This window comes from Micrasema longulum, unplaced genomic scaffold, assembly GCF_059751315.1.
Source record: "Micrasema longulum isolate JH-2025_06_02 unplaced genomic scaffold, ASM5975131v1 h1tg000526l, whole genome shotgun sequence".
In the NCBI taxonomy this organism is placed as follows: domain Eukaryota; kingdom Metazoa; phylum Arthropoda; class Insecta; order Trichoptera; family Brachycentridae; genus Micrasema; species Micrasema longulum.
Genome location: NW_028277723.1, coordinates 209,760 through 231,748, shown reverse-complemented (window position 1 = coordinate 231,748; position 21,989 = coordinate 209,760). Strand labels below are relative to the sequence as shown.

Sequence of the window (21,989 nt, the reverse complement as noted above, 5' to 3'; positions counted from 1 at the left end):
TAACAACAACACGGACATCTATGAGAAAACTATTAAACTACCTAAAGAACTGTGAACCCGAGTTTGGAAACACAAAACATCTCGTGTACATCTGGAAAACTAACTAACCATTTAGTAGATCTAGGTGAATGGAATTGCTTTGTAAAGACCTAGTAAATAATGAGTACGGACTATGAATAGATTGGAGTATGTATCGCTAAACTTCGCTAGTGGCCCTGCCTGGCATCTAGTCTAGATGGACACGGAACACAACACCATGTAGGAACTTAGTAACACTGATTCGACAGTAAAGGAAATGATATGTTTACGGCCAATAAAACCATCCAGCACATGAGTGTATCATATGATTGGTTGGGCCTGGTTTTCACCTTTTTGCTCCTGTAACAAAGAGAAAACAGCATCAGTTCTTGTGGGCTTAGAATTCATATTTTCCGTTAGACAGTACTTTGTACACTAATTTGTTTAGTTAACAAATTGCAACGGGGATGGAGAATACCTTAAAAAGGGAATATGGAAGTCTAGGCAATTAAATAATTATGAATGTTTTATTTATTTATGCATTTAAGCCTTTCAAACCTGAATTAATTCTGTCGACACAAAAAAATGCATTGATTTATTAAGTCTACAAACAATTAAAAATATGTTTACAGAATTCACATAAATAAAGACATTACATAATATTTACACCAACGAGGAATTTCAATATTATTTTTTTATTTTAATTTTGCAGGAGAACAGACGAAGTTAAGTGTGTGTGTTTTTTTTAATGTTTGTAACAGACTATAAATCAAAACAAAAAAAAATAATTTAAGTATCGTATTTAAAAAACATATATGTACGTACTTAAAAAAACACCTAAATAAAACAGTTCTTACAGCCCGGGTGACGAGTGATATGTGATGTTATTTTATCGACTTTTTATTTAAACTATTGTGTTATTTTATAAAATATCCCCTTATACCAGCACTTTTGCTGATTGGGAATATTTGGTACAAATAAAATATGTAATGTAATGTAATATGTAAAGTTTAAAAACCTTGTATTTTGTCATTAATAAATAAATAAAAATGTAATCTAATCTAATCTAGGCATTTACAGGGCTTCTGACTCTATATTTCCTTCATAAAATGTTCTTCATCTCTGTTAAAATAAGTTATCATTAATTTAGGTTAAAAATAAACTGGTCCCAAGTGCAATTCTTGGGTAACACCGCTTATTGCTAAAAAAATATGGGAGATAAGTTATTTTCACTGGTATTTTTTTATTACGTAAATAACTGATGAACCATTTACATATTACAACAAAGATAAGAACATTTAAGACAATATAATATAGAATGTTAAAATGCTATCTCTATGTTGAACAATATCACTTTGGACATTGACAATTTTCACGTCTCTGAGGGAGTTTTTCGTTACAAGATTCTCTTACTTTTTTAACATATTATTCTTTGGATATTATGTATACTAATATGTTTTTTTTATATATACCTAATTATTTCTATATGTATGAATTAAGATATTTTATTTTGTAATGTACATATATATGAATAAATAAATGATAAATAAATAAATGATAGAAGTCTACAGTGCTTATGACCTGTCATTGGCTGGTTAAAGTGGCCACTTTACACCCTGTGTAACATTCATCATTCTGCCAATGTTTGAACATCCATATTTCTTCAACAACAACAAAACAACAAAATAACAACAAACGATCACGCCGTTTCCCCGTAAGGGTAGGCAGAGAGGATAGAATGCCACATCAATCTATCTTTGCATACAGATCTCGCTTCCTCTACATTCATATTATTCCGACTTTTGACATGTCCATCTTCAAGTATTTGTTGGATTTTGTCTTTCTCTATTTCTGCATCCATCAACATTCGCATTGTAAGTCTTCTTAGCCGTTCTTTCGCTATCCATTCGTTCTACATGTCCAAACCAGCGCAGAGCTCCTTTCTTGATTTTGTCGATAACGCTTGTCTCAGCCTTACATAAGGTACATAAGGATCTCAACATTTGTGCATCTATCGTACATAGTTTTACCACGCATTCGCCGGAGAGATCGCATATTTCTTCAATTCTTCCATTTGTTGATTTTAGTGAAGTTAAAGAGCTAAAACCTTTATTGTGTGACAGGTCATAAGCCCTGTAAATGCCTAGACTGCCATATTACCTTTTTAAGGTATTTTCCATCCCCGTTGTAATTTGTTAATCTTAATGACTCCCAAAGGGGGTAAAATCCAGTCTTTTGTCTACAAACATTTGGACAAACTCAAATATTGTGAGTTTAGTATTTAATAAAATAAAAGTGTTTTTAATTAAATGGAAAAAACAAATAAATACAAATCCAGATAGTGAATTTAGGATTATTAGTGTACATCGCAATGAACCAGGAGGCCAAATTAATTAATAAAGAAATTGTACAAGTTGTGTATTGAATTACCTGAGCGATCGGTTGCGGGCGGTGTTCCTGCGCTTGAGGGGCTGGTGCTCCTCCCCGGCGGGGGGGCGTAGAGGGGCGCGCCTCGCTCAGGGAGCCCGCCCTCGAGCCCCCGGCGCCGCCCAGCCCGGCCGCCATGTCCAGCAGGCAGTTAAAGAAGGACGCCTTCTGCTGGCCAGCCACCCCCGTCACTCAGTGCTGGTGCCGGGGAGGCTGGCCTTACCTGGCCTAGCTCGGCTTGTTCATAACCTAACCTAGCTTCGTTTGTTCATAACCTACCTTTACATAGCCTAACCTAGCTTGGCTTGTTCGTAACCTAACCTAACTTAATCTACCCCTAAATTGAAACTTATCTAACCTGACATAACCAGTCTAGTCTGGTCTGTCCTCTATCTGACTGTACTTAACTAAGACTTGATTTAAGCATTATGTAGCTGTACCTGGCTAATTCTCCACCTGATCACTTGCCAAAGAAAGCTAACCTAACCTAAATTGTCACAAGTAATTATAATTTCTAAATGACCACATGTAGTGTGTTTTTCTAGCTAACCTAATGTAAACTAGCACTTTATTTCATTCTATGATTATTTTAATTTTAAGCGAACAGCTTAAAGCTAAGCTTAAATAATTTCCAAAACAAATCTAGCACATTTTTTTGTTATCGAGACTACACGTTGAGACCAGCTCTTGCAGCAACTTATTCCAACCATCAACAACTGGAGGTGCGATGCAGAAGCCTGGGTGAAGATCTTTGCGACATCCCATCGGTGATAGATAATAAAGAACTCACACGAGAGGTAGTATCATACATGGTCAATATAGTGCAGGCAATTGGTGAAATAAACCAAAGTAGGGAACAAAATGCCGAACACTCCTCTAGTGGAACGAAACCGGCTTCTCCTGAAGAGTTTTAAGTGGTTTCCTCTCCACATGAGCAAATGCTGAGAAGTTCCTGTTTGGCCCACATTAGAATATCCTCCCTGATCCCAACAGTTTAGCTAAAATAAAGTAATAAAATAGCAAAAAAGTCCTCTTTTTGAAATATAAACCTTGTATATTATAAGCAAGGTAAATAATAAAGCTCTCCAGCCTAAAACTATGGCCTTATGGAATCCAAATGAATTAATAAATTGACCTAACATAAATTGTTTACTGTATCAAAGTTGCACTCCCAAAAATTAAATCAAACTACCACTAATTCAAATAAATTCAAATGTCTATATTATATTACTCTTACCAAAAGTCGTGTCACTCTCGTTAAAAGTGAGAGTCGCTCACACAAAAGTAATTCATCGGAACATTCAGAGAACAATTTGGTTTGAAGACAGGGTGAGATCACTAATCAGACATACATATTTTACATTTATTCTTTAATGCCAACAAACTAATTTCTTCATCTAACTAAACTTTCATCTTCGAGTAAAGAGATTCATTTGTTTTTAATATGTGCCTAAATTATACTAAACAGTAAAGATTCTAAATCTGATATATACTGCTGTATCCCTAACACTAAATTGTCACCGTGCAATAAACAAATATGGATTTTAATGATGTAAAAATAAAGACCGATTTGAGAAACTCAACCGCGAGCAGATTGTATAATAGATTTTAATTGAACGGTGACAAAATAATGTGACACTGATTTTTTCATGTTAGTCGTGTATGTTTCTTTGTCTAAATAATTATGTTAATTAACCCTACAAAATATTCCTGATTAACTGATTGACAATGTCTGTGTAGGTTATATATTAGAACTTATAACTAGTAAGTAAAATTATGTAATATTTTGCCTACAATCATAAATTGCATAAGAAAACTCAAGCTCCAAAGGCCTTAACTACATTATTTGAATTAAAAGTAATAAAAGTGAACAAAATGCAAGTCAAATGATGGGCAAACATATTAATCTATCGCTCATTAGGTGTGAATACATTCCCAGATAGTTCACATTTAAAACATACTAAATATAACTAGATTTGATGTTTTTCCAATGCAGTATGTTTTAAAAATGCAAATTATAAATTAGAGTTGGAAATGCGAGAATTTAGAGGATGCGGAATGTTTCAAGTGTTCTTGATTCAAGTGGCAGTAGAGTGTATTAAAAGCGATCAACGGCAGGCTAAATACATTCAAAATTACAGGTGAAGTTAAAAATTCGGGAAGTGTGTTCCGATGTATGCGAAAAACACTCGGAAGATGTGGAAATATACAGAGGAAAGCGTGAACAGTTGGAATTATTAACAGTTCGTACAATTGAAAGAGGAAAATAGGATAGTTTGATGACAATTTACTGGTGATTTAAAGGAAATTACAGTTGTAAGTGAAAAAGGGGAGGTTTTGAGTGATTGAAAATGGTAAATGCACAAGAAATTGCGACAAGGTTTTTAAAAAGACATTAAAACCGATGCATATATTAAAAGTGAATAAAAAGTCATGCTGGAAAAATTGAGATCAAGAAAAATTACATAACACATGAGGATAATATTTGGAATAGTTTCATGATGCCCATACACGTTCCGTTAGTAATATTGTTATGTCAGAGAAATGGGCGAGCATATTTTACAATGGAAATGCAGCGGCAAATTGGATATGAAATCATTCGAGACATATGCACCATCTTGAAGTATCGAATTACACAAACAAGATAAAATTTTCGAGTGAAAAATATTATAATAAGGACAAAATCTAGATGAGCTAATTAATAACTGGATAAACAATGATCAACGCATGGAATTTTCAAGAATCTGCTGTGTTCATAAAAATGTTTCGATAATTTTGCCATCAATTTTACTGATTGAAAACGCAAAAAGTTTTATAATACAGCTGCCGAATATTACTTTTAGAAAGTCAGATTTTTTAACCTTTCAACTAGCATTTTAAATGTAAGAAAAAAAGGATAAATAATACTGGGGAACCATTTTTAACACAATTTCCGTTGAGTTCAATTTTTCAGCTGGTTTAAAGTTAAAAAGGCTTGCTGATTCCAAAAGTATATTTAGCTTTTTTTTAACACGTCAAGTTTTTATCTACAGCTTATCTTAATGTGAATTTGTCATTTTTTGACAGTGTGTCGTATTTAGAGAAATGTTATATTGTCAAATTTTATATTTCACCGGATTTTAATATTTTTCTAACAGTTTTTTCCTACTCGGACTTTTTTCTGTACATTATTTTCGGTTTCATACACTTTGACAGTTTGATTTATTTAAAGTCCTTAAAATATAGCTTGATTAGTTTGACAGTTGAGAAATAATCCTTCTTAAGCTAGGGTTTCCTAGGACAGCGGTGCCCGTATTTTAACGGCCGTAGTGAACGGTGATGCAGTGGACAGCCATGGTAAAGGTGATTAGAGAGTGGTTTCCTAGGAAAACGGTGTTAAATGGTGTTGATAACACCGTTTTCCTAGAAAACCACACTCTAGTCACCTTTACGACGGCTGTCCACTGCATCACCGTTCACAACGGCCGTTAAAATACGGGCACCGCTGTCCTAGGAAACCCTAGCTTTAGGATGGATTGCCTTAATAAAAAAGTAGTATGACAGTTGTCATCAAAAGTGACGGCATAACTTTGCAGTGACGTCTAAGGAGTGATTTATATTGACACACAAAAAATCATTCGTATCTGACGTGTTAATTAATTTTTTTAATACAATTCTTGACATATAAATCAACATAATTATATAAAATCAGCTTTAAAACAAAAAAAAACTAAAATAAACCTAGTTATAACGACGTTCTTACAAGGCTACGTCATTTTGTAAAAGTATTAAGCTAGGGTTTCCTAGGAAAGCGGTGCCCGTATCTTAACGGCCGTAGTGAACGGTGATGCGGTGGACAGCCGTCGTTACGGTGACTAGAAAGTGGTGACACCGTTTAAAAATAAAACCACTCTCTAGTCATCGTTACGACGGCTGTCCACCGCATCACCGTTCACAACGGCCGTTAAGATACGGGCACCGCTGTCCTAGGAAACCCAAGCTTTAGAGATGGGACAAATCGATCAATGTAAATCGAAAACACACTATAATAGTCTTGTTTTTGCGTTTTTATTTCAATTTTCGGAAACAGAGTTCCATGTTTGCACGAAAAAACTGATAAAATCAATTTGATCAGTTCACGATCAGTGATCGGTAATTTTCCATTAATAGTGACATTAGTTTGGCTGCTGTCATTTTAATCAAGCTGTATTTAAGGACTAAAGTTCCATCATTTTTGTCAGATTTTCACATATTTAAATGAAATTTCCATATTTAAATCGACTTTACACATTACTAAGACTAAATATGCTGTATTATATGAAAATAAATAAATGCTGCCGACCTCAGAAGAACAGGTACCATACCTAGTGAGGATAGACCGTATCTTATATATTTGTTTATAATTTAACTAGACATAATTGTACTACACCACCCTTTTTCACTGTTTTGCAAACGGAACATATTGAATTATTTATTGGAATAAATGCCGATTTTCGGCACTGAATTGAACTGAATTTTTCACACGAATATGCGTCTGTCGTTTGGTAAAAGAACTGTACGACTTGTATGAACACAGTTTGACTTACAGTTACCACGAGAGGGTATCCTTCACCTTAAAAAGTTGACGTTGTAGACAAAAACCGGGGTCATTTTTGGATTCAGATGCCAAAAGTTAGCCAAACACAAATACAAATTTGTGTTTCGCAGTGCGATGAATGGATGGACAATTGCAAATGATTCCACGACGCTGCCATTGTATTTCAAGTCATCGGGGTATAGTTAAAGATAAAAAATTGAGGAGAATATATTCTAAAAAAATACTTCTAATGTAGCAATAATACATCATTAAAAAAATTATTTAAAAATTTTGGTATTTCTATATTCTAACTACAAAACAAATAAGGGGATGTGACTTGTAGGTTGTAGGAATATATTTAAATATAATATCATCTACATAAGATAATATTTTCTAGAAAAATATATAAAATTTTCAACTAGTATTATTTTTAGGAACTATGTTACTAATTGCGCTATAATAAATTGCGGATGACTCTGCAGAACCATTTTTTGTAAGATTGGGAAAAAATTGACAAAATGGCATCTGACAAGAGTTATTTATGCAGATGAGAATGTATCAAAATCAAATTTACGTTACAAAATTTGTGATTTATGATTTAAAACCAAGATGCGTTATTTAAGTAGCGTTAAATATAATGTAGTAAAAGAGCTATATCTTTATTAGATCTGTTAGGGTGCATAGTTTGAATAATGATTGAAAATAAGCTTAAAGTTTACGTATTTAAATATGGGTACTACCGCCTGATTGGCTGATGGACTATTGCCAGTGTACGCCTGAAACATTAAACATTCCGGTGTAGGGAACTTTTGGGGTAGGAACTATGTTGCATATATTCTAGCGACACTCGAATCTTTGCTTTTTTACATTACGCCCTGTTGACTGGAAAATATCCGATTCCAAAACTAGACAGTTTATTTAAACCTATTTGTAGTCATCTAACGATATGTCATAACTGACACATCGGCATATCAACTGTACGTGTCATGTACGGTAAAATGTGTTCAAGATCCACTGTGTGGCTTTGTCGACGGTTAATAGCGAAAATAATAACAATTGGCATTATTTTCAAAAAGTAAAATGGACACTTTCATAAGCTTTATATTGGAAGCACTAACTTTGTGGAAAATAAAATATTAAAATTAGACAACTTAGAAATTAAAAAAGCGATTCATAATAAGAAAACTATAATTAATAACCAAATAAACAATATTTCTTCTAGTCCTTTCCTGACTTACTTCGAAAATAATGATATCAAATTACCACCCGTGTAAGGAAAAAACCACTTGATTTATTGGGTCCACGTGTAGTATTTAGTGAACATGATAGAAATAAAAAAAAGGAATTAATTCATTAGATACGTAAACCTTGACGAAGAAGCTTGTTTGCTTTGAAACCGCTCGGTGAAAAATAAAAATTAGTGATTAAAAACAAAGTTGTTTTATTTATTTTACTTTCATAAGCTTTTAATAATACTTGTAATTTAAAAGAAAATGCTTAATCATAGCAACATTGTTTCATAAAATGTAAGTTGAGTTAGTAATCGATAGGATTTTGTAAAAATACGGTGTTTTGCTTAACTTGCTTTTCGAGAACGAGATTTCTTCAGAGTTCTTTAAGTAAACGTCACTTTATTGTAAACTAAATGTGCTATTTATATAAATTATGTTAATGCAAGGTGCTAAAGAAATCTTTCACTTGTTATTGCTAAAAGATGTAGAAATAACTGTAATTACAAGATGTAGTTGTAATCCTGATAGGTACTTACATTACTTTATTACAATTATCAACTCCGTGTTACTGTATGATGGAAGTAAAAATCCTTGCTATTACAAAATGCAACTGTAGTCTTTACTGTTACAAGAAGTACTGTGATCAATGCAAGAACTATTGTAATCATAGCAAGAACTGTAGACTTTGCAGTTGCAAGAATAACTATAGATTTCTTTTGATAAAATACAAATAACTTTTTTCCCCGTTCAAGTGCCATCGTCAATAAAATTATAACTCTAACATATAAATCAATAATAATTAGTAAATCAAACCAATTAAACGTATAATTTTGAATCAAGAACACAATTTAAATCAACAAACTAACATCAAAATCAATAATGACGAATCTAAAGCTAAGCTGTCTTGTCCTGCAAATAATCTTCGACTCTATAGTAACTCTTTCCAAACAGCCTGAGCTTGACAAAATCTTTAAACTTTTTTAGTGGCAAAGCCTGAATTTCAAGAGATAACTTATTGTAAAATCGTATGCAGTTTGAGGTAAAATAATAATTGTTTTTTTCAGTCATGGGCACAACTAGCATATCTTTATTTATTGCTATGGCAAAACTGCTGTATTTATTGTTATTGATTCATATCATTATTATTGTTTTTATTTGTTCTTAAGATGTTAGGAACTAACTTAATAAAGCCAAAATAAATCAATGAAATTGACCATTGTAGTATTCCTACCGACAAAAGAGAAAATCTTGGTGTTTGCAATAATTCCAAGGTCCAAATGTGATTTTCTTTATTTTCTTTACCCTTTTTACAACAAAGGGCTGCCGTTTTTGTAATACCAAAAAGCAAAGACCGAAAGTGCCAAATAGATTTTTCAGGGTCTTGTCAGAATCTAGCTCCGGTAATTTTTCGGATAAACCTATGTCTTTTATAAACACAAAACATGATTAATCTACAAACAACTACAAAATATGGACACACACTACTGGTACTTAGAGCTATCTCTTATGACACAAACCTACAACACACACACTCGAAAAATCAAAATATTTTCTGTTAAAAAGGGAGACACATAAATCGTTCAAACAAATTAATAAACTGACACGGTTGGGTTTGCGGGGTTCAAAAAAGACGGAGTTGTTATTTTTCATTGAAAATGAGAACTAGCAATATATTTATGTAGAGGGGTCTCCAGTAGCTAAATAATTCTCAGAATAGGGGAAGTTGGAACACAGTATTGAAATTTACAGAATAATATTTACAAAATACTGCGTTTTTGGGGGGCGATGGAACAACTTAGATCTACATAAATTCAATTTTGCAGAAAATAAATTAATGAAAGACAACTCTAGCTTCAAAAACATGTGCCGGGATAAAGTGTTAAGAAAATTGCTAATAATTAGTAAAAATGTACAAAAGGAAGTTTGAATTATTCTCTGCTAAATATGAGTAGATTCCGTTCAATCTCTTAGCCAGTTCTGGATGAATTTTGACTTAAAAGAACACTTATTTTACATAACCAAGATTGAAGATGTCAAATGGTATCGCTAATTAAATAATTAAGACCTACTAAAATCAATAGGGTTTTCTCACAAATCGAAAATACAGTAAAACCCTTAAATTACGTTTTTTAAGGGACCGACAAAAAAAAATATAAATGGAGGGTAGTGAAAAAAATCAATTCAGCAATTTTTAAAATTTTTTAAAAATTCTGCAGCGATGTCTGAACCACTTTTTTATTGCAACTTTTTGAATATCATATTCATTAATAATAAATGTCTGTAAAACACGATAAACTATCTTTGAAATTCAACTAAAATCACGGAAATGGCGGCAATAAGTTCGATTATCGATTTAACTTACCAACAAGTTGGTATAATGATAGAGACTCGCTTCCGACTTGCGCTGTCAGTTTTTAGCGGGGATTGTAATTTTTTTCCGACCAGCAAGTTGGTACAATGATTAGAGACTGACTTCAGACTCTTGAGTTGTCAAAAACACGAAAATGGCGGCAGTAAATGTTCCTTTAAAATTACAAATTTCAATAAAAAAGTTGAATTGAAACTAACTTCAGACTCTCGATTTCTCTGACGTTGATTGCGGGAAAAAACGTAAAACTGGGTTATTATGTACTGAAAAATTCAAAATATCAATTTATATAAATTTATATCGGGTTGTGGTCCTGTGGCTAGTGTCTTGTACTCACGGACCAAAGGTCTGTGGTTCGAATCCCACTCTACCCCAACTTGATTCCATTTTCTAATAGTGAGTTATTTACAACTCGTTGGAAATGGCCATCAAAATTAAATATTTGGGTAAATCATAAGAACGCAAATATTTCTTTTAAAAAAAAAAAAAAATTAACGGGACTACAAACTTATACGTAAATCGCGGGAAAACGCCAATTGCGGGGATGTAATTTTGGAGTTTCACTGTATATTCAATATTTAGAGCGGAATTTTACGATTCTAATGATATAATTTTCAATGCATAAAAAAAAAAAAGTTTTCATTTATAATTTGCGGGTATAAAAACTAATGCACACAAAATGGCTCGCAGTTGGCGTTAGTCCGAAAGACATTGGTAGTGAAAAGACGGCTGTAGCCTACGTGAAACTGAAGTAATAAAATAGTAGGAGATATTGTGTCCCTATAAAAACAGCAAAAAAATGTGTCCCAATGTGTTAGTCAAATAATATTGACTTCAAACCGCCAACTGCGGTCCGATCGTAAGTGAAATATACAAAAATAATAAGACAGTAATGAGTATCCTTTGAGATAAAAGTGTCCGCAAACGTATTGAAGAAAAAAAACAGAGACTTTTTAGCCAGACACTTTTTTATTCTAGTACAGAAAACTTCAGGTGTATCTTAATGTCTCGTACTTCTTTAAAATGACATTCAAATTTCATTAGCCCGGAAATGCACCTCTCAGAACTGCCGTTGTTATGGCTGGGTCGATGGATAATACGATGAGAAAAAAACACACTATGACAATTGGATGGAAAGACGGCTAAGCGTGATATCACTTTTTATGCACTTTGAAGGAGAGCATTTTTAAGTTCGATGGCATTGAGCTATTAATACACGGGACATGCCTTATTGAGTAAAATAATTTTGAAAGTAGTGACAAGAAAACTGACACATAGTTACTAAGTGTGTTTATTTATACCAGAGCCTCGATTATGAACGCTATTTTCATATGTATATGTCGAGACGGTATACTTAACTTCTGTACTATCTGTATCTTACCTCGGTATTTTTTTACCTACTTGTCATATCGACATCATATGATCGAAACAAGCCAACGGAATAACCGCAAACAATTAATCTGCGTTCCTTACACCATTAACATTTAAAATACTTCTCATTTATAGTTTAAATAGGCTTCTGTAATAAAAAGTGCTCACTTAAAAGCGATTATAAACTCAAATAAATCCCAATTCAAGCAAAAAATCGGCCGGGAGACTTTTATCTTCAACTATGACGTCATACTGAAGCTATGTCATTTTAGAGCGTAGATATGTGTACCGTGACGTATGATTGTTTCATATCGATGTACCTACCCAAAACTTGAAGGTGTGGGATCGGTAGTATATCTTTATAATCGCTGGAGGGAATTTATCTTTAACTATACCGTCAATGTGAAGGTATGACGTCTTTATCTTCCCATCATAATCGAGGCCCTGGGGTGGGATTATAAATCTTCTGTACCCCCCAGAACGTGGTTAATTTGGAGATATTCATTTTTTCCATGCGACTAATTTTTGCCACGCTGATGTTTAGACGTCAAAAAATATGAACATGTGAAATCAAACATGGTGATATTCATTTAGAACATTATTGTGACCTCATTGACATATAATATTTTGCCATCTAAAGCAAAGACGGCAAAATGAGATGTGTTTTACATATCATGAATCGTCAAGCGTTATTCCATTTCTAAAGATGGCATGTCGCGTCTGTTGTCATGTTTGTTGTTAAGTGACATATATCTATTTGCTATCTTTGGCAAAATAGACATGTTATAAAGTGACAAGGCTAATTTCTCTAATCCTATTTAATGAAGGCATACCATATTTTGCCAGATTGTAGATCTCATCGAAACGAATCCGGCAATATACATAACTAAATACACATGTCTAAATAAGTGGCATATCATACTTAGCTATCTTTCCACAAAATTGTTGTATCTATATGTTATGTTTCACATATATTATCACCAACCGTGAATTTTTTCAGTCCATATATCATCAGATAAAATGGCTGCCATTAAATTACAAGATGAATGCAAGTGGCGATTGTTTTTGATATAAAAATAAGTTCTGTAAGTTTTGCGTGTGTTCAATGAAAAAAAAATGATTTTTTAACAATACTTAATTTGTAATGCGTGTGAGCGGCAATAGGTACACATGGCCGCAGTCAGAAAGGTAAGGAAAATACAGTCCGACAAAAAAGAGTAGAAATTTTTTGAGGGAGCTGGTGCTCGGCCCAATAAGACAGATAATATTGTATGAAATAAGTGCAAGAATATATGAAATACACCAGCGTCAGATTTATCGGGATCTAGAGCCCGTCACTTACTGAAAAGGGACGGGAATATATACGTCTGTAAATTGATACGAGCATGTAATTCTCCCCTCCCCTGTGAGCAAGTGCCTGGTACTTTGTGCTAACGGAAGTGACAAAAAATATTTTTAAGAAGTTCAGTAGTTTTTTAATATGATTTTGTTTGTTAGTAGATTATTAAACGAAGCCAAAAATTTTTAAGACTTTTTTTATGTATTTTATTATCAGAGCTACGATTTTTAAAAGTTTTGTTATTTATTAATTACTCTGAGCGTGACATCACTAGTTCTTTTCCGTGAGTTGTCCCGGTTAGTGGGAAGACTTCCTGGAAACTAGAAATCTATCAAACACTATCGTTGGTTGATTGGGAAGAACGAGTGACATCGTTCAAAGAAGTTCATAATTATTGATTTTTTTGTACATTTTAGAGAAATTCACAATTTAATTAAATGCTTTAATTTTTACCGCGGGTAAGACAACGTTTTTTATATCCAATTTCCCGTCGCACTGAACTTCGTAGCATTGACATTTCAAATTGTTTCGAGGTGCTTATTTAAAATAAGAACGAGAAATGAGTAAATTTAAAATCGACATTTAACGCGGAGTAAAGTTTGACAGTTAACCCTCCTCCCCTGTGATGTGTAGCTAGTACACATTGCGTTTAATAACTATAATATATTTATAAATATTGGGTTTAGATTTTCAGTTTTCTTTAATTACACATTTACGTATCGACTGAAATAATTTGTTATTAAATAATGAGTACTTATTAGGCACAAAAAATATTTTATCGGAAATCGGGGATAAATTACAAATATCATCAAAAGTATACTCTCAGTCAGTCTCGTAGTCCAGTACTACATAGCTACTTAGTAGATCTCGGGAAGATGACGGGGGTGCACGTTTCGCCCGAGTCGTTAGCGATACCCAATGGTTTTTTAATGTTTTCAGCAGTTAGATTTGAAATATTATCACCCTTGAATTAAATTATGGTTAATTAAGGCCATTCCCTATAAAAATTCCATTTTTTTAATGTGTAGTGACTACACAGCACCGTAACGCGCGGGTGTATTTAGGATAGTAAGAGAATTGTTAAGACAACATTCACAGCACCATCTAGTGGTTAAGATTTGAACTTTGAGGCGCTTTCACCGTTTTCTACTCTTTCCGTCAGACCCCGTCTGTTCTAGGCGTTGGATGGACGTCTCGTCTAAACACTTACGGGAATGCCGGTGGGCTCGAGCTGGCCGAACCGCGTGCTGCGCCAGTTCTCCAGGATGAGCAGGCCGGCGTAGATCTTGCCCACCGTGACCTTCCCCGTGAGGTGCTCGGCCTGCGGCACCAGCAGGTCGAGGATCTTGCGCGCCTGCAGGGGCCAGATGTGCGTGATGGTCTGGCGCAGCTCCTTATCCGCCTGGTCCATCTCGTCGGCTGCGAAACCAATTTATTACTCAGTCCGAACCAGTTACATTTCACCAACAATATTTTGAGTTTGGTCAAATTTTTGTGGACAAGAACTAGATTCAAAGGAAATAAAATGTGCAGCCAGGAATACAACACGTTCAAGAAAGAAGTCAAAAATAGGGAAATATCACTTTTTTAAAAAAGTAATAAAGGTCCATGAAATACTGTCCAGTAAAAAAAAAAATTGCTCATTGTTTGTAGCATAAAAAATACTTTTAAATTCCCGCAAAAACGGTGATTTCAATGGCTTTGCCCCTAATACGTCACGATTAATGTTTATTTGTTCCTGCCTTTGAAATTTGTATGGAAAAATTTCATGAATCTTGACGTCACAACAACCAAGGCCAAACACGTCGCGTTTTTCTACTTACGTATTTTTATTGAATTTTTTTTTTACATTTATGTATGAAAACATTTCTCCACATTATCCATATTGATTTTGAAAATACAATTTGCAATATTTGAAAATACAAATGCATGTCGTGTTGCTTTTATATTTTTGTGCAACCACTATGGTGAAGGTGTATAGTGGGTTTTGCATGTTGGTTTAATTGATGTCCTGACAAAGAGACGGGCAGACATAGAAAAGTGGGTAACTGGTTATATATAAATATTTAATAACATTTAGTAAAATGTTTGACTACAAAGTTAATGCTTTAAATATTAATAATAATACATCTCCTTTTTGTTTTGCAAGTATACGGCGCCCTTCATATTACTCCCTAGTATGGGGTTGAATCCTGTTCTTGTCTATGAAAGTATTAACAAACTCAAAATATTGTTGATTAAACCAGCTGGTCCAAGAAGAAGTATGGAAATTTAAAGATATTTTTAGGCGTTACCTAGTATGCAGGTAAAATTATTCAGTCAGAATATAACCCGCATCAATTAAGGATTTTTCTCTTATACTTCACAAAGATCATTAGATGGATGAATTGAAGAAATATAGATGTTTAAACAAAGACAGAATGGTAAATGTTAGTGTGTAAAATGGCCACTTAAACCAGCCAATGACAGTCATAAGCTATGTAGATGCCTGAACTTTTTAGTTTTTTTTAAAATCAAATATTATTTATCTCTTATTTAGTCGGTAACTGGTTATATACAAATATTTAATAACATTTGGCAAGATGTATTATAATTATTATTCGTTAAAGGCGGGTAGCCTTTGCTGATGCGCCAATATATGCTACAATACTGCTTTTTGTCCGCGTTCTTCTTTGTTCTTCTTCGCAATGAGTTAACTGACCTGTTCTCATCTTGATGCTGAGATTTTCCCTGATGAGTGCGAACAGGGTGGTTGTGAAGTTGACTTTGCCTTCGTCGTCCAGGGGCATGTTCATGCGGATGAGCTTCTTGTAGGCCAGCCTGTTGGGGCACTTGTTGCCGAAGCCCAGGGGCGGATCCATGTTCTTCAGCATGTCGTACATCTCCGAGTAGTGGATCTTACCCCTGGAATCAAATTAAGACAACAGTAGCATTTGGTCAGCAAAAATTATATTTTACTTAGAATACAGAATTATATTTATTTATTTATACATCACGGTTCAAAGAACCTTTTACAAAAAAATAATAATTTACAGAAATAATCACAGCAGTGCACAATAATCATGTAGTATGATATAACAGAATAATTAAAATTACACAATTCAGTAAACATATAATACAAAAATATAAAAAGAAACATAACATTTCTAAATAAAGATAGCAATAACCATGAGAAAATCTCATGTACTAAATATAAATATAACACAGTAAAGTTGAGAATAACTAGATAATAATAATAAAAAAATTAAAACAACTTTAGTACTTAAAAAATAAAAATTTTTTGAGCAATAAAACAAAAAGTTAAATTACTAAATAATACCTCGATTTAGTGAAATCATCATCATTAGTTGGTTGGAAGAAGGTGCCATTTGGCAATAAATCCACCAATGTTCAATTTAAAATTATGTCTAAATAAAGAAATAAAAAATCACATATTCCAGGAAACAAAGTTAAATTTAATAATACATTTTTAAATAAATCCATTATTTTACTAAAAAATAACGAGTGAGAATTCGTTTTAATTCATGAACAGAATTTGTATTGAAGATATCGAATATTTGTCCTAATTCATTTCCATACCTATGTATCCTAGGTACTGGATATAGGAGAGTGCATTTCAAAGTTGGTTCGCGAATTGTTGCAAAAAAATAATTCCTTACTTCTAGTGCACCTACCAGGTATTTGAAATTGAATTAGTTCAATTATCGATTTCATTATTTTAAATAAGAATAAAAAATCAGCTATAACTCTACGATCAGATAATTCAAGAAATCTCATTTCATTTCTAAGGAAATTATAATTTAAGGATTCTACAGGTATTTTCAATTTATAATTTATAAAACGAAAGAATTTATTTTGTACCCTTTCGATAGCGTGTGAATGAATTTCATAGTGGGAGACCAAACCGTAGAGTTGTATTCAAGTCTACTCCTTATTAATGAGCAGTACAACTGTTTTACAGTAATAACTTTGAAATTTGACGCCACTCTCAAAATAAATCCAAGCATCTTCATTCCATCGTTAGCCATCTGATTGATATGTAAAGTGAACATTAGTTTATCATCAAGTGAAATACCCAGATCTTTTATTTGATACACTCTTATCAAATCGATACTATGTAAATTTAATGGGGTTTTTACATCTACAGAAAGTTATTATATTCACTTTGCGATCTCAAAAGGCGTGAAACAGGAATGTGTAATGTCACCTTGGTTGTTTAAACTGTAGATAGATAGATAGAATGTATAGGTATTGGAGCAAAAATGAATAATTTTTCAGTAAGCTGCTTGTTGTATGCTGATGATGCAGTTCTGTTAGCAAGCAGCAAGGATGATTTGCAACAATAGTCTCTAGAAGATATGATGTATGCCTGGAGAGTGAATTGGCGATGGACGAAAGTAAGTCAAAAGTGATGGTATTTGAAAGGGATAGTGAGGTTACTGACTGCATACTTAATGTAAACAACGAATGTCTCGAACAAGTAGAAGAATTTGTGTATCTGGAAAGCATGTTTTTAAGAGATGGAAGAGTAGAAAAAGATGTTTAAAGGAATGCGGGCAACAAAATGAACTGAGCACTAAGCACGATAATTGCTAAAAAGAATGTATCAATCGAAGCTAAACTGGCAGTGCACAACGGAGTTTTAGTCCCAACACTTATGTACGAAAGTGAAACATGGAACTGGCAGAGTAAGGATGAAAGCCGAGTGAACGTGATTAAAATGCGATCTCTTAGATGAATGTGTGGGAAATCAATGTATGACAGGGTTACGAATGATAAAATCAGGCGAGAGTGTAAATCTGAGTCTAGTATAATTGATAAGATTAAGGAATGGTCTTTGAGATGGTTTGGTCACGTAGAACAAATGGACGACGAAAGAATGGTAAAACAAGTATATAAATGCGAAAATGAATGGTAACGTGAGACGAGGACGACCAAAAAAGACGTGGCATGATCAGATAAAAACCAAAATCTTAAGTCTGGTCATGTCAAAAGCAGACAGAACTGAAGGGCATGTATGACAAAATGTATGAATGTGGAAGAAGCTAGGAATGTATGCCAGGATAGACGTGTGTGGTGGTCCATTCTCTCTGTCTACCCCTACGGGGAAATGGCGTGATGGTAGTAGTAGTAGTAATAGTAATATTCTAATTTGTGCCCCGGGCCCCGGTTACAATGGGAAGTTAAGTTTTGTTTCAATTTTATCTACAATGTAAAATTGTTAAATAAACTTACGTGGCGTTAGGATCGTACTCTGCCCATATCCTGACAAACTCATCGAGATGATGAGCTCCCAGGATAGAGGAGTCTCTCGTCAGGTAGTCGAAATTGTCCATGATGACAGCCACGAAAAGATTCAACATCTGAAATCAACAAATTTATCAGTAAGTATGTCATTGCTGTAAAATTATCAATAGTCCTTAAAATATTAGCTTGGTTAGAATGACAGTTGTCAGCAATACTGACGACATAACTTTGTAGTAACGTCTAAGGAGTGATTTATATTGACACACGAAAAATCATTCGTGTCTGACATGTTAATTAATTTTTGTAATTCAATGCTTGACATATAAATCAACATAAATAAATAAAATCAGCTAAAATAAACCTAATTATTAACGACATTTTTACAAGGTTACATCATTTTGCAAAAACGTTAGAGATGGTACATATTGATCAAATAAAAAAATAATTCATTTGATGTTGTTCATGAAAAAAGTATCAATGTCTTATTTTTTGTGAATAATTGTCTTAAACACACTATAATAGTCTTGCTTTTGCGTTTTTATATCAATTTTTTGGAAACAGGGTTTCATGTTTGCGAGAAAAAAACTGTTTAAATTGATTTGATCGGTACATGGTCAGTGATCAGTAGTTACCCATCACTATTGACATTAGTTTGGCAGCTGTCATTTTAATCAAGCTGAATTTTAAGGACATAGAATACAATGGGAAGTTAGAAGATTATCTTCAACTGTCATTAACGTAAAACAGAATTTTCTTTACTCTGTTCATATCATATTAATGTTTTTTGTAGACATTTCTTGATAAAATTCTACAGGTAATGATTTCGATAATATTATAAATAAAATTATCCATAAAACTTCTTGGTTTCACGTTTATTCCAGTACTGAAGATGCTTTCTTAGGCGAAAGCGCTTGTCAGTCAAAATGAACATGTTCTATCTTTCTTTTTTATTACATCCGCTCCTGAGTGGAGTATGTGGACATCACCAGACGCCTCCAGAAGACCCTATTGGCAGCTTTTTCTTCTCTGGTCTCAATCCTGGAATTGGCTGGCAGCAATTACTTTCATTCTTCTCCTCCATTCCTCCCTGTCTTGTGCGGCTCTTTTAAAGTCAACATATGATGAGCAGCGCACGTCCTCTAATGGGTCCTCCAGGTACTCTCGACGTGGGCGTCCCCTAGAATTTGTCCCCTCGGTCATCCCCTCCATTATGACATGCAGGAGGCCTTCTTGACGTATTACATGGCCAATCCATCTCGCTCGCCTTTCGGACAAGGTCCTGAGCAGGTGCCTTCCACCTTCAATTCTTTGGAGAACCTCCTTATTTGAAATGTGGTCTCTCCAGGAAATTCCTAGTAGTCTTCTATAGGACCACATCTCAAAAGCCTCTAGTCTCCGTTTATCTCTTTCGGATAGGCACCATGTCTTGCAGCCATACATCAAGATACTCCATACATAGGTCTTGATTAGGAGTATTCTTAGTTTTAGGTCTATATTATTTGATTCATTATTTTTGACCTTTTATTGAATGCAAGTCTAACTTGATGTATACGGCTGTCGACCTCGCTCTCTGGCAGCCAGCACTCTCAAATCTCCAATCCAGTGTCTCTTTGTTCCGCCGAATAAAGCCGAAAGATCGTCATCGACGACCTTCCAGGACAAAAAGAAGTCGCTCTTTATGTGTACCACCGGTTAAACCTGAGAGCACTCGCCCCCTATCTCATAGCCCGCTACTTTAAATACTTGGGCTCTGAGAAGGAGATTTAGCAGTGTGACAACACTCGCCCTCCTTTAAAGACACAGGCTCTTTAAAGACCCGGAGGCTTGGAGGGCGAAAACTAACATAAGGAAACCCGTCACGATAGATCTACAAACTCAGGTCACAGTGATGTTAGGAGCTTATTTATCAATGATTTTAATCTACAAGAACATTCATACATACTTTTAAAATGACATTTATTTATAAATTCATGAACATATTACGGCTTTTTAAGCTGACCATGTAAGGAGAAAAAATACATAGTAAAACAAATAAAATTATACTTATGTGTTATAAATAGAATAAAAATCTGGAAAAATACAATAAAACAATAAAGAATAACGTTCCAAAAAATAATATAAAAAATGATCAAATATCAATTATGCAACAATATTTTGAGTTTGTCCAAATTTTTGAAGACAAGGACTGGATTCAGTTGAAATTGAAAAAATAATATTTTCAGGCGTTGCCTAGTATGCAGGTGAAATAATTCAATTAGTTGAATCTCACCTGCATAAATAAAGGTTTCAGCTCTTTAACTTCACAAACACCAACAGATGAAAGAATTGAAGGAATATAGATGTTCAAATATAGGCAGAATGGTGAATGTTACACAGTGTGTAAAGTGGCCACTTAAACCAGCCATTGACAGGTCATAAGCCCTGTAGATGCCTGGAACTCTATATTACCTTCTGTTAAATGGTCTTCATCTCTGTTGTAATATGTTAATCAATTATGCAAATTTAGTTAGACATGATTAAATATACAAAATAAAAGAATAATTGAAATCATTAGAAAATAAAACCAAAACATAATTGAGACATGGTATATAAAGAAAAAAATAAAGTAATAATTATGAATATTAAAAATATATTATAAGAATTATTTATTTATTTTAAAGAAACAAACAGTCGACAATGATTTAATAACATTTGAAAAAAAATACAGTTTAAAGACAGGCCAGCAAAGTTTCTAAATAAAAATCATACATATTATTAAATTGTGTTACAACAAAAGGATGTGTTTATGTGTATTAGTAAGTGTAGATGTGTGTTTATGTGTATTAGTGTGGGAGTAAAGCTAGGGTTTCCTAGGACAGCGGTGCCCGTTTTTTAACGGCCGTAGTGAACGGTGATGCGGTGGACAGCCGTCGTAACGATGACTAGAGAGTGGTTTCCTAGAAAAACGGTGTTAAATGGTGTTGATAACACCGTTTTCCTAGGAAACCACACTCTAGTCACCGTTACGACGGTTATCCACCGCATCACCGTTCACTACGGCCGTTAAGATACGGGCACCGCTGTCCTAGGAAACCCTAGCTTAAGTATTCAGGAGGGTGCAAAAAAAACATTATATTGATTAATACTAAGAATGGCTTCATTAAAAAAATACACGAATGAATACTTTACCAGAAATGAGCAGAAGAAAATGAAGCTGACGAAATAGGCGTAGGCTAGAGATGATCCACAAGTTTCTTGCGCCGGCTTGTTGGCTCTTTCGTCGCATTTGGCCTTTATGCAAGACTGCATTATACTGGGCCAAGATTCACCTGTGGCACACCTACGCACACAACCGTATGTCATTTACTACGCACGCACAAACACGCCCACAAACCTAACTCGATTACTCGACAATACAGCGATTACTAAAATTTTAGTTGAGACAACTTTACT

At 34.0% G+C, this 21,989-nt stretch overlaps 1 protein-coding gene across 1 annotated transcript in view; it reads right to left on the bottom strand.

Annotated features, from left to right (window-relative positions):
- Window positions 1-2,448: 2,448 nt before the first annotated feature.
- Window positions 2,449-21,989, bottom strand: part of LOC148280848 (voltage-dependent calcium channel type A subunit alpha-1-like) — a gene marked incomplete at its 3' end in the record, with an annotated part of 161,573 nt that continues 142,032 nt past the window's right edge. Inside the window, exons 29-33 of the mRNA XM_088227692.1 lie at window positions 21,726-21,876; window positions 18,546-18,673; window positions 16,012-16,214; window positions 14,521-14,729; window positions 2,449-2,613 (exon numbers count right to left, since the gene is read on the bottom strand). Coding sequence (XP_088083818.1) covers window positions 2,449-2,613; window positions 14,521-14,729; window positions 16,012-16,214; window positions 18,546-18,673; window positions 21,726-21,876 — 856 coding nt within the window. The remainder of the gene's footprint in view (window positions 2,614-14,520; window positions 14,730-16,011; window positions 16,215-18,545; window positions 18,674-21,725; window positions 21,877-21,989) is intronic.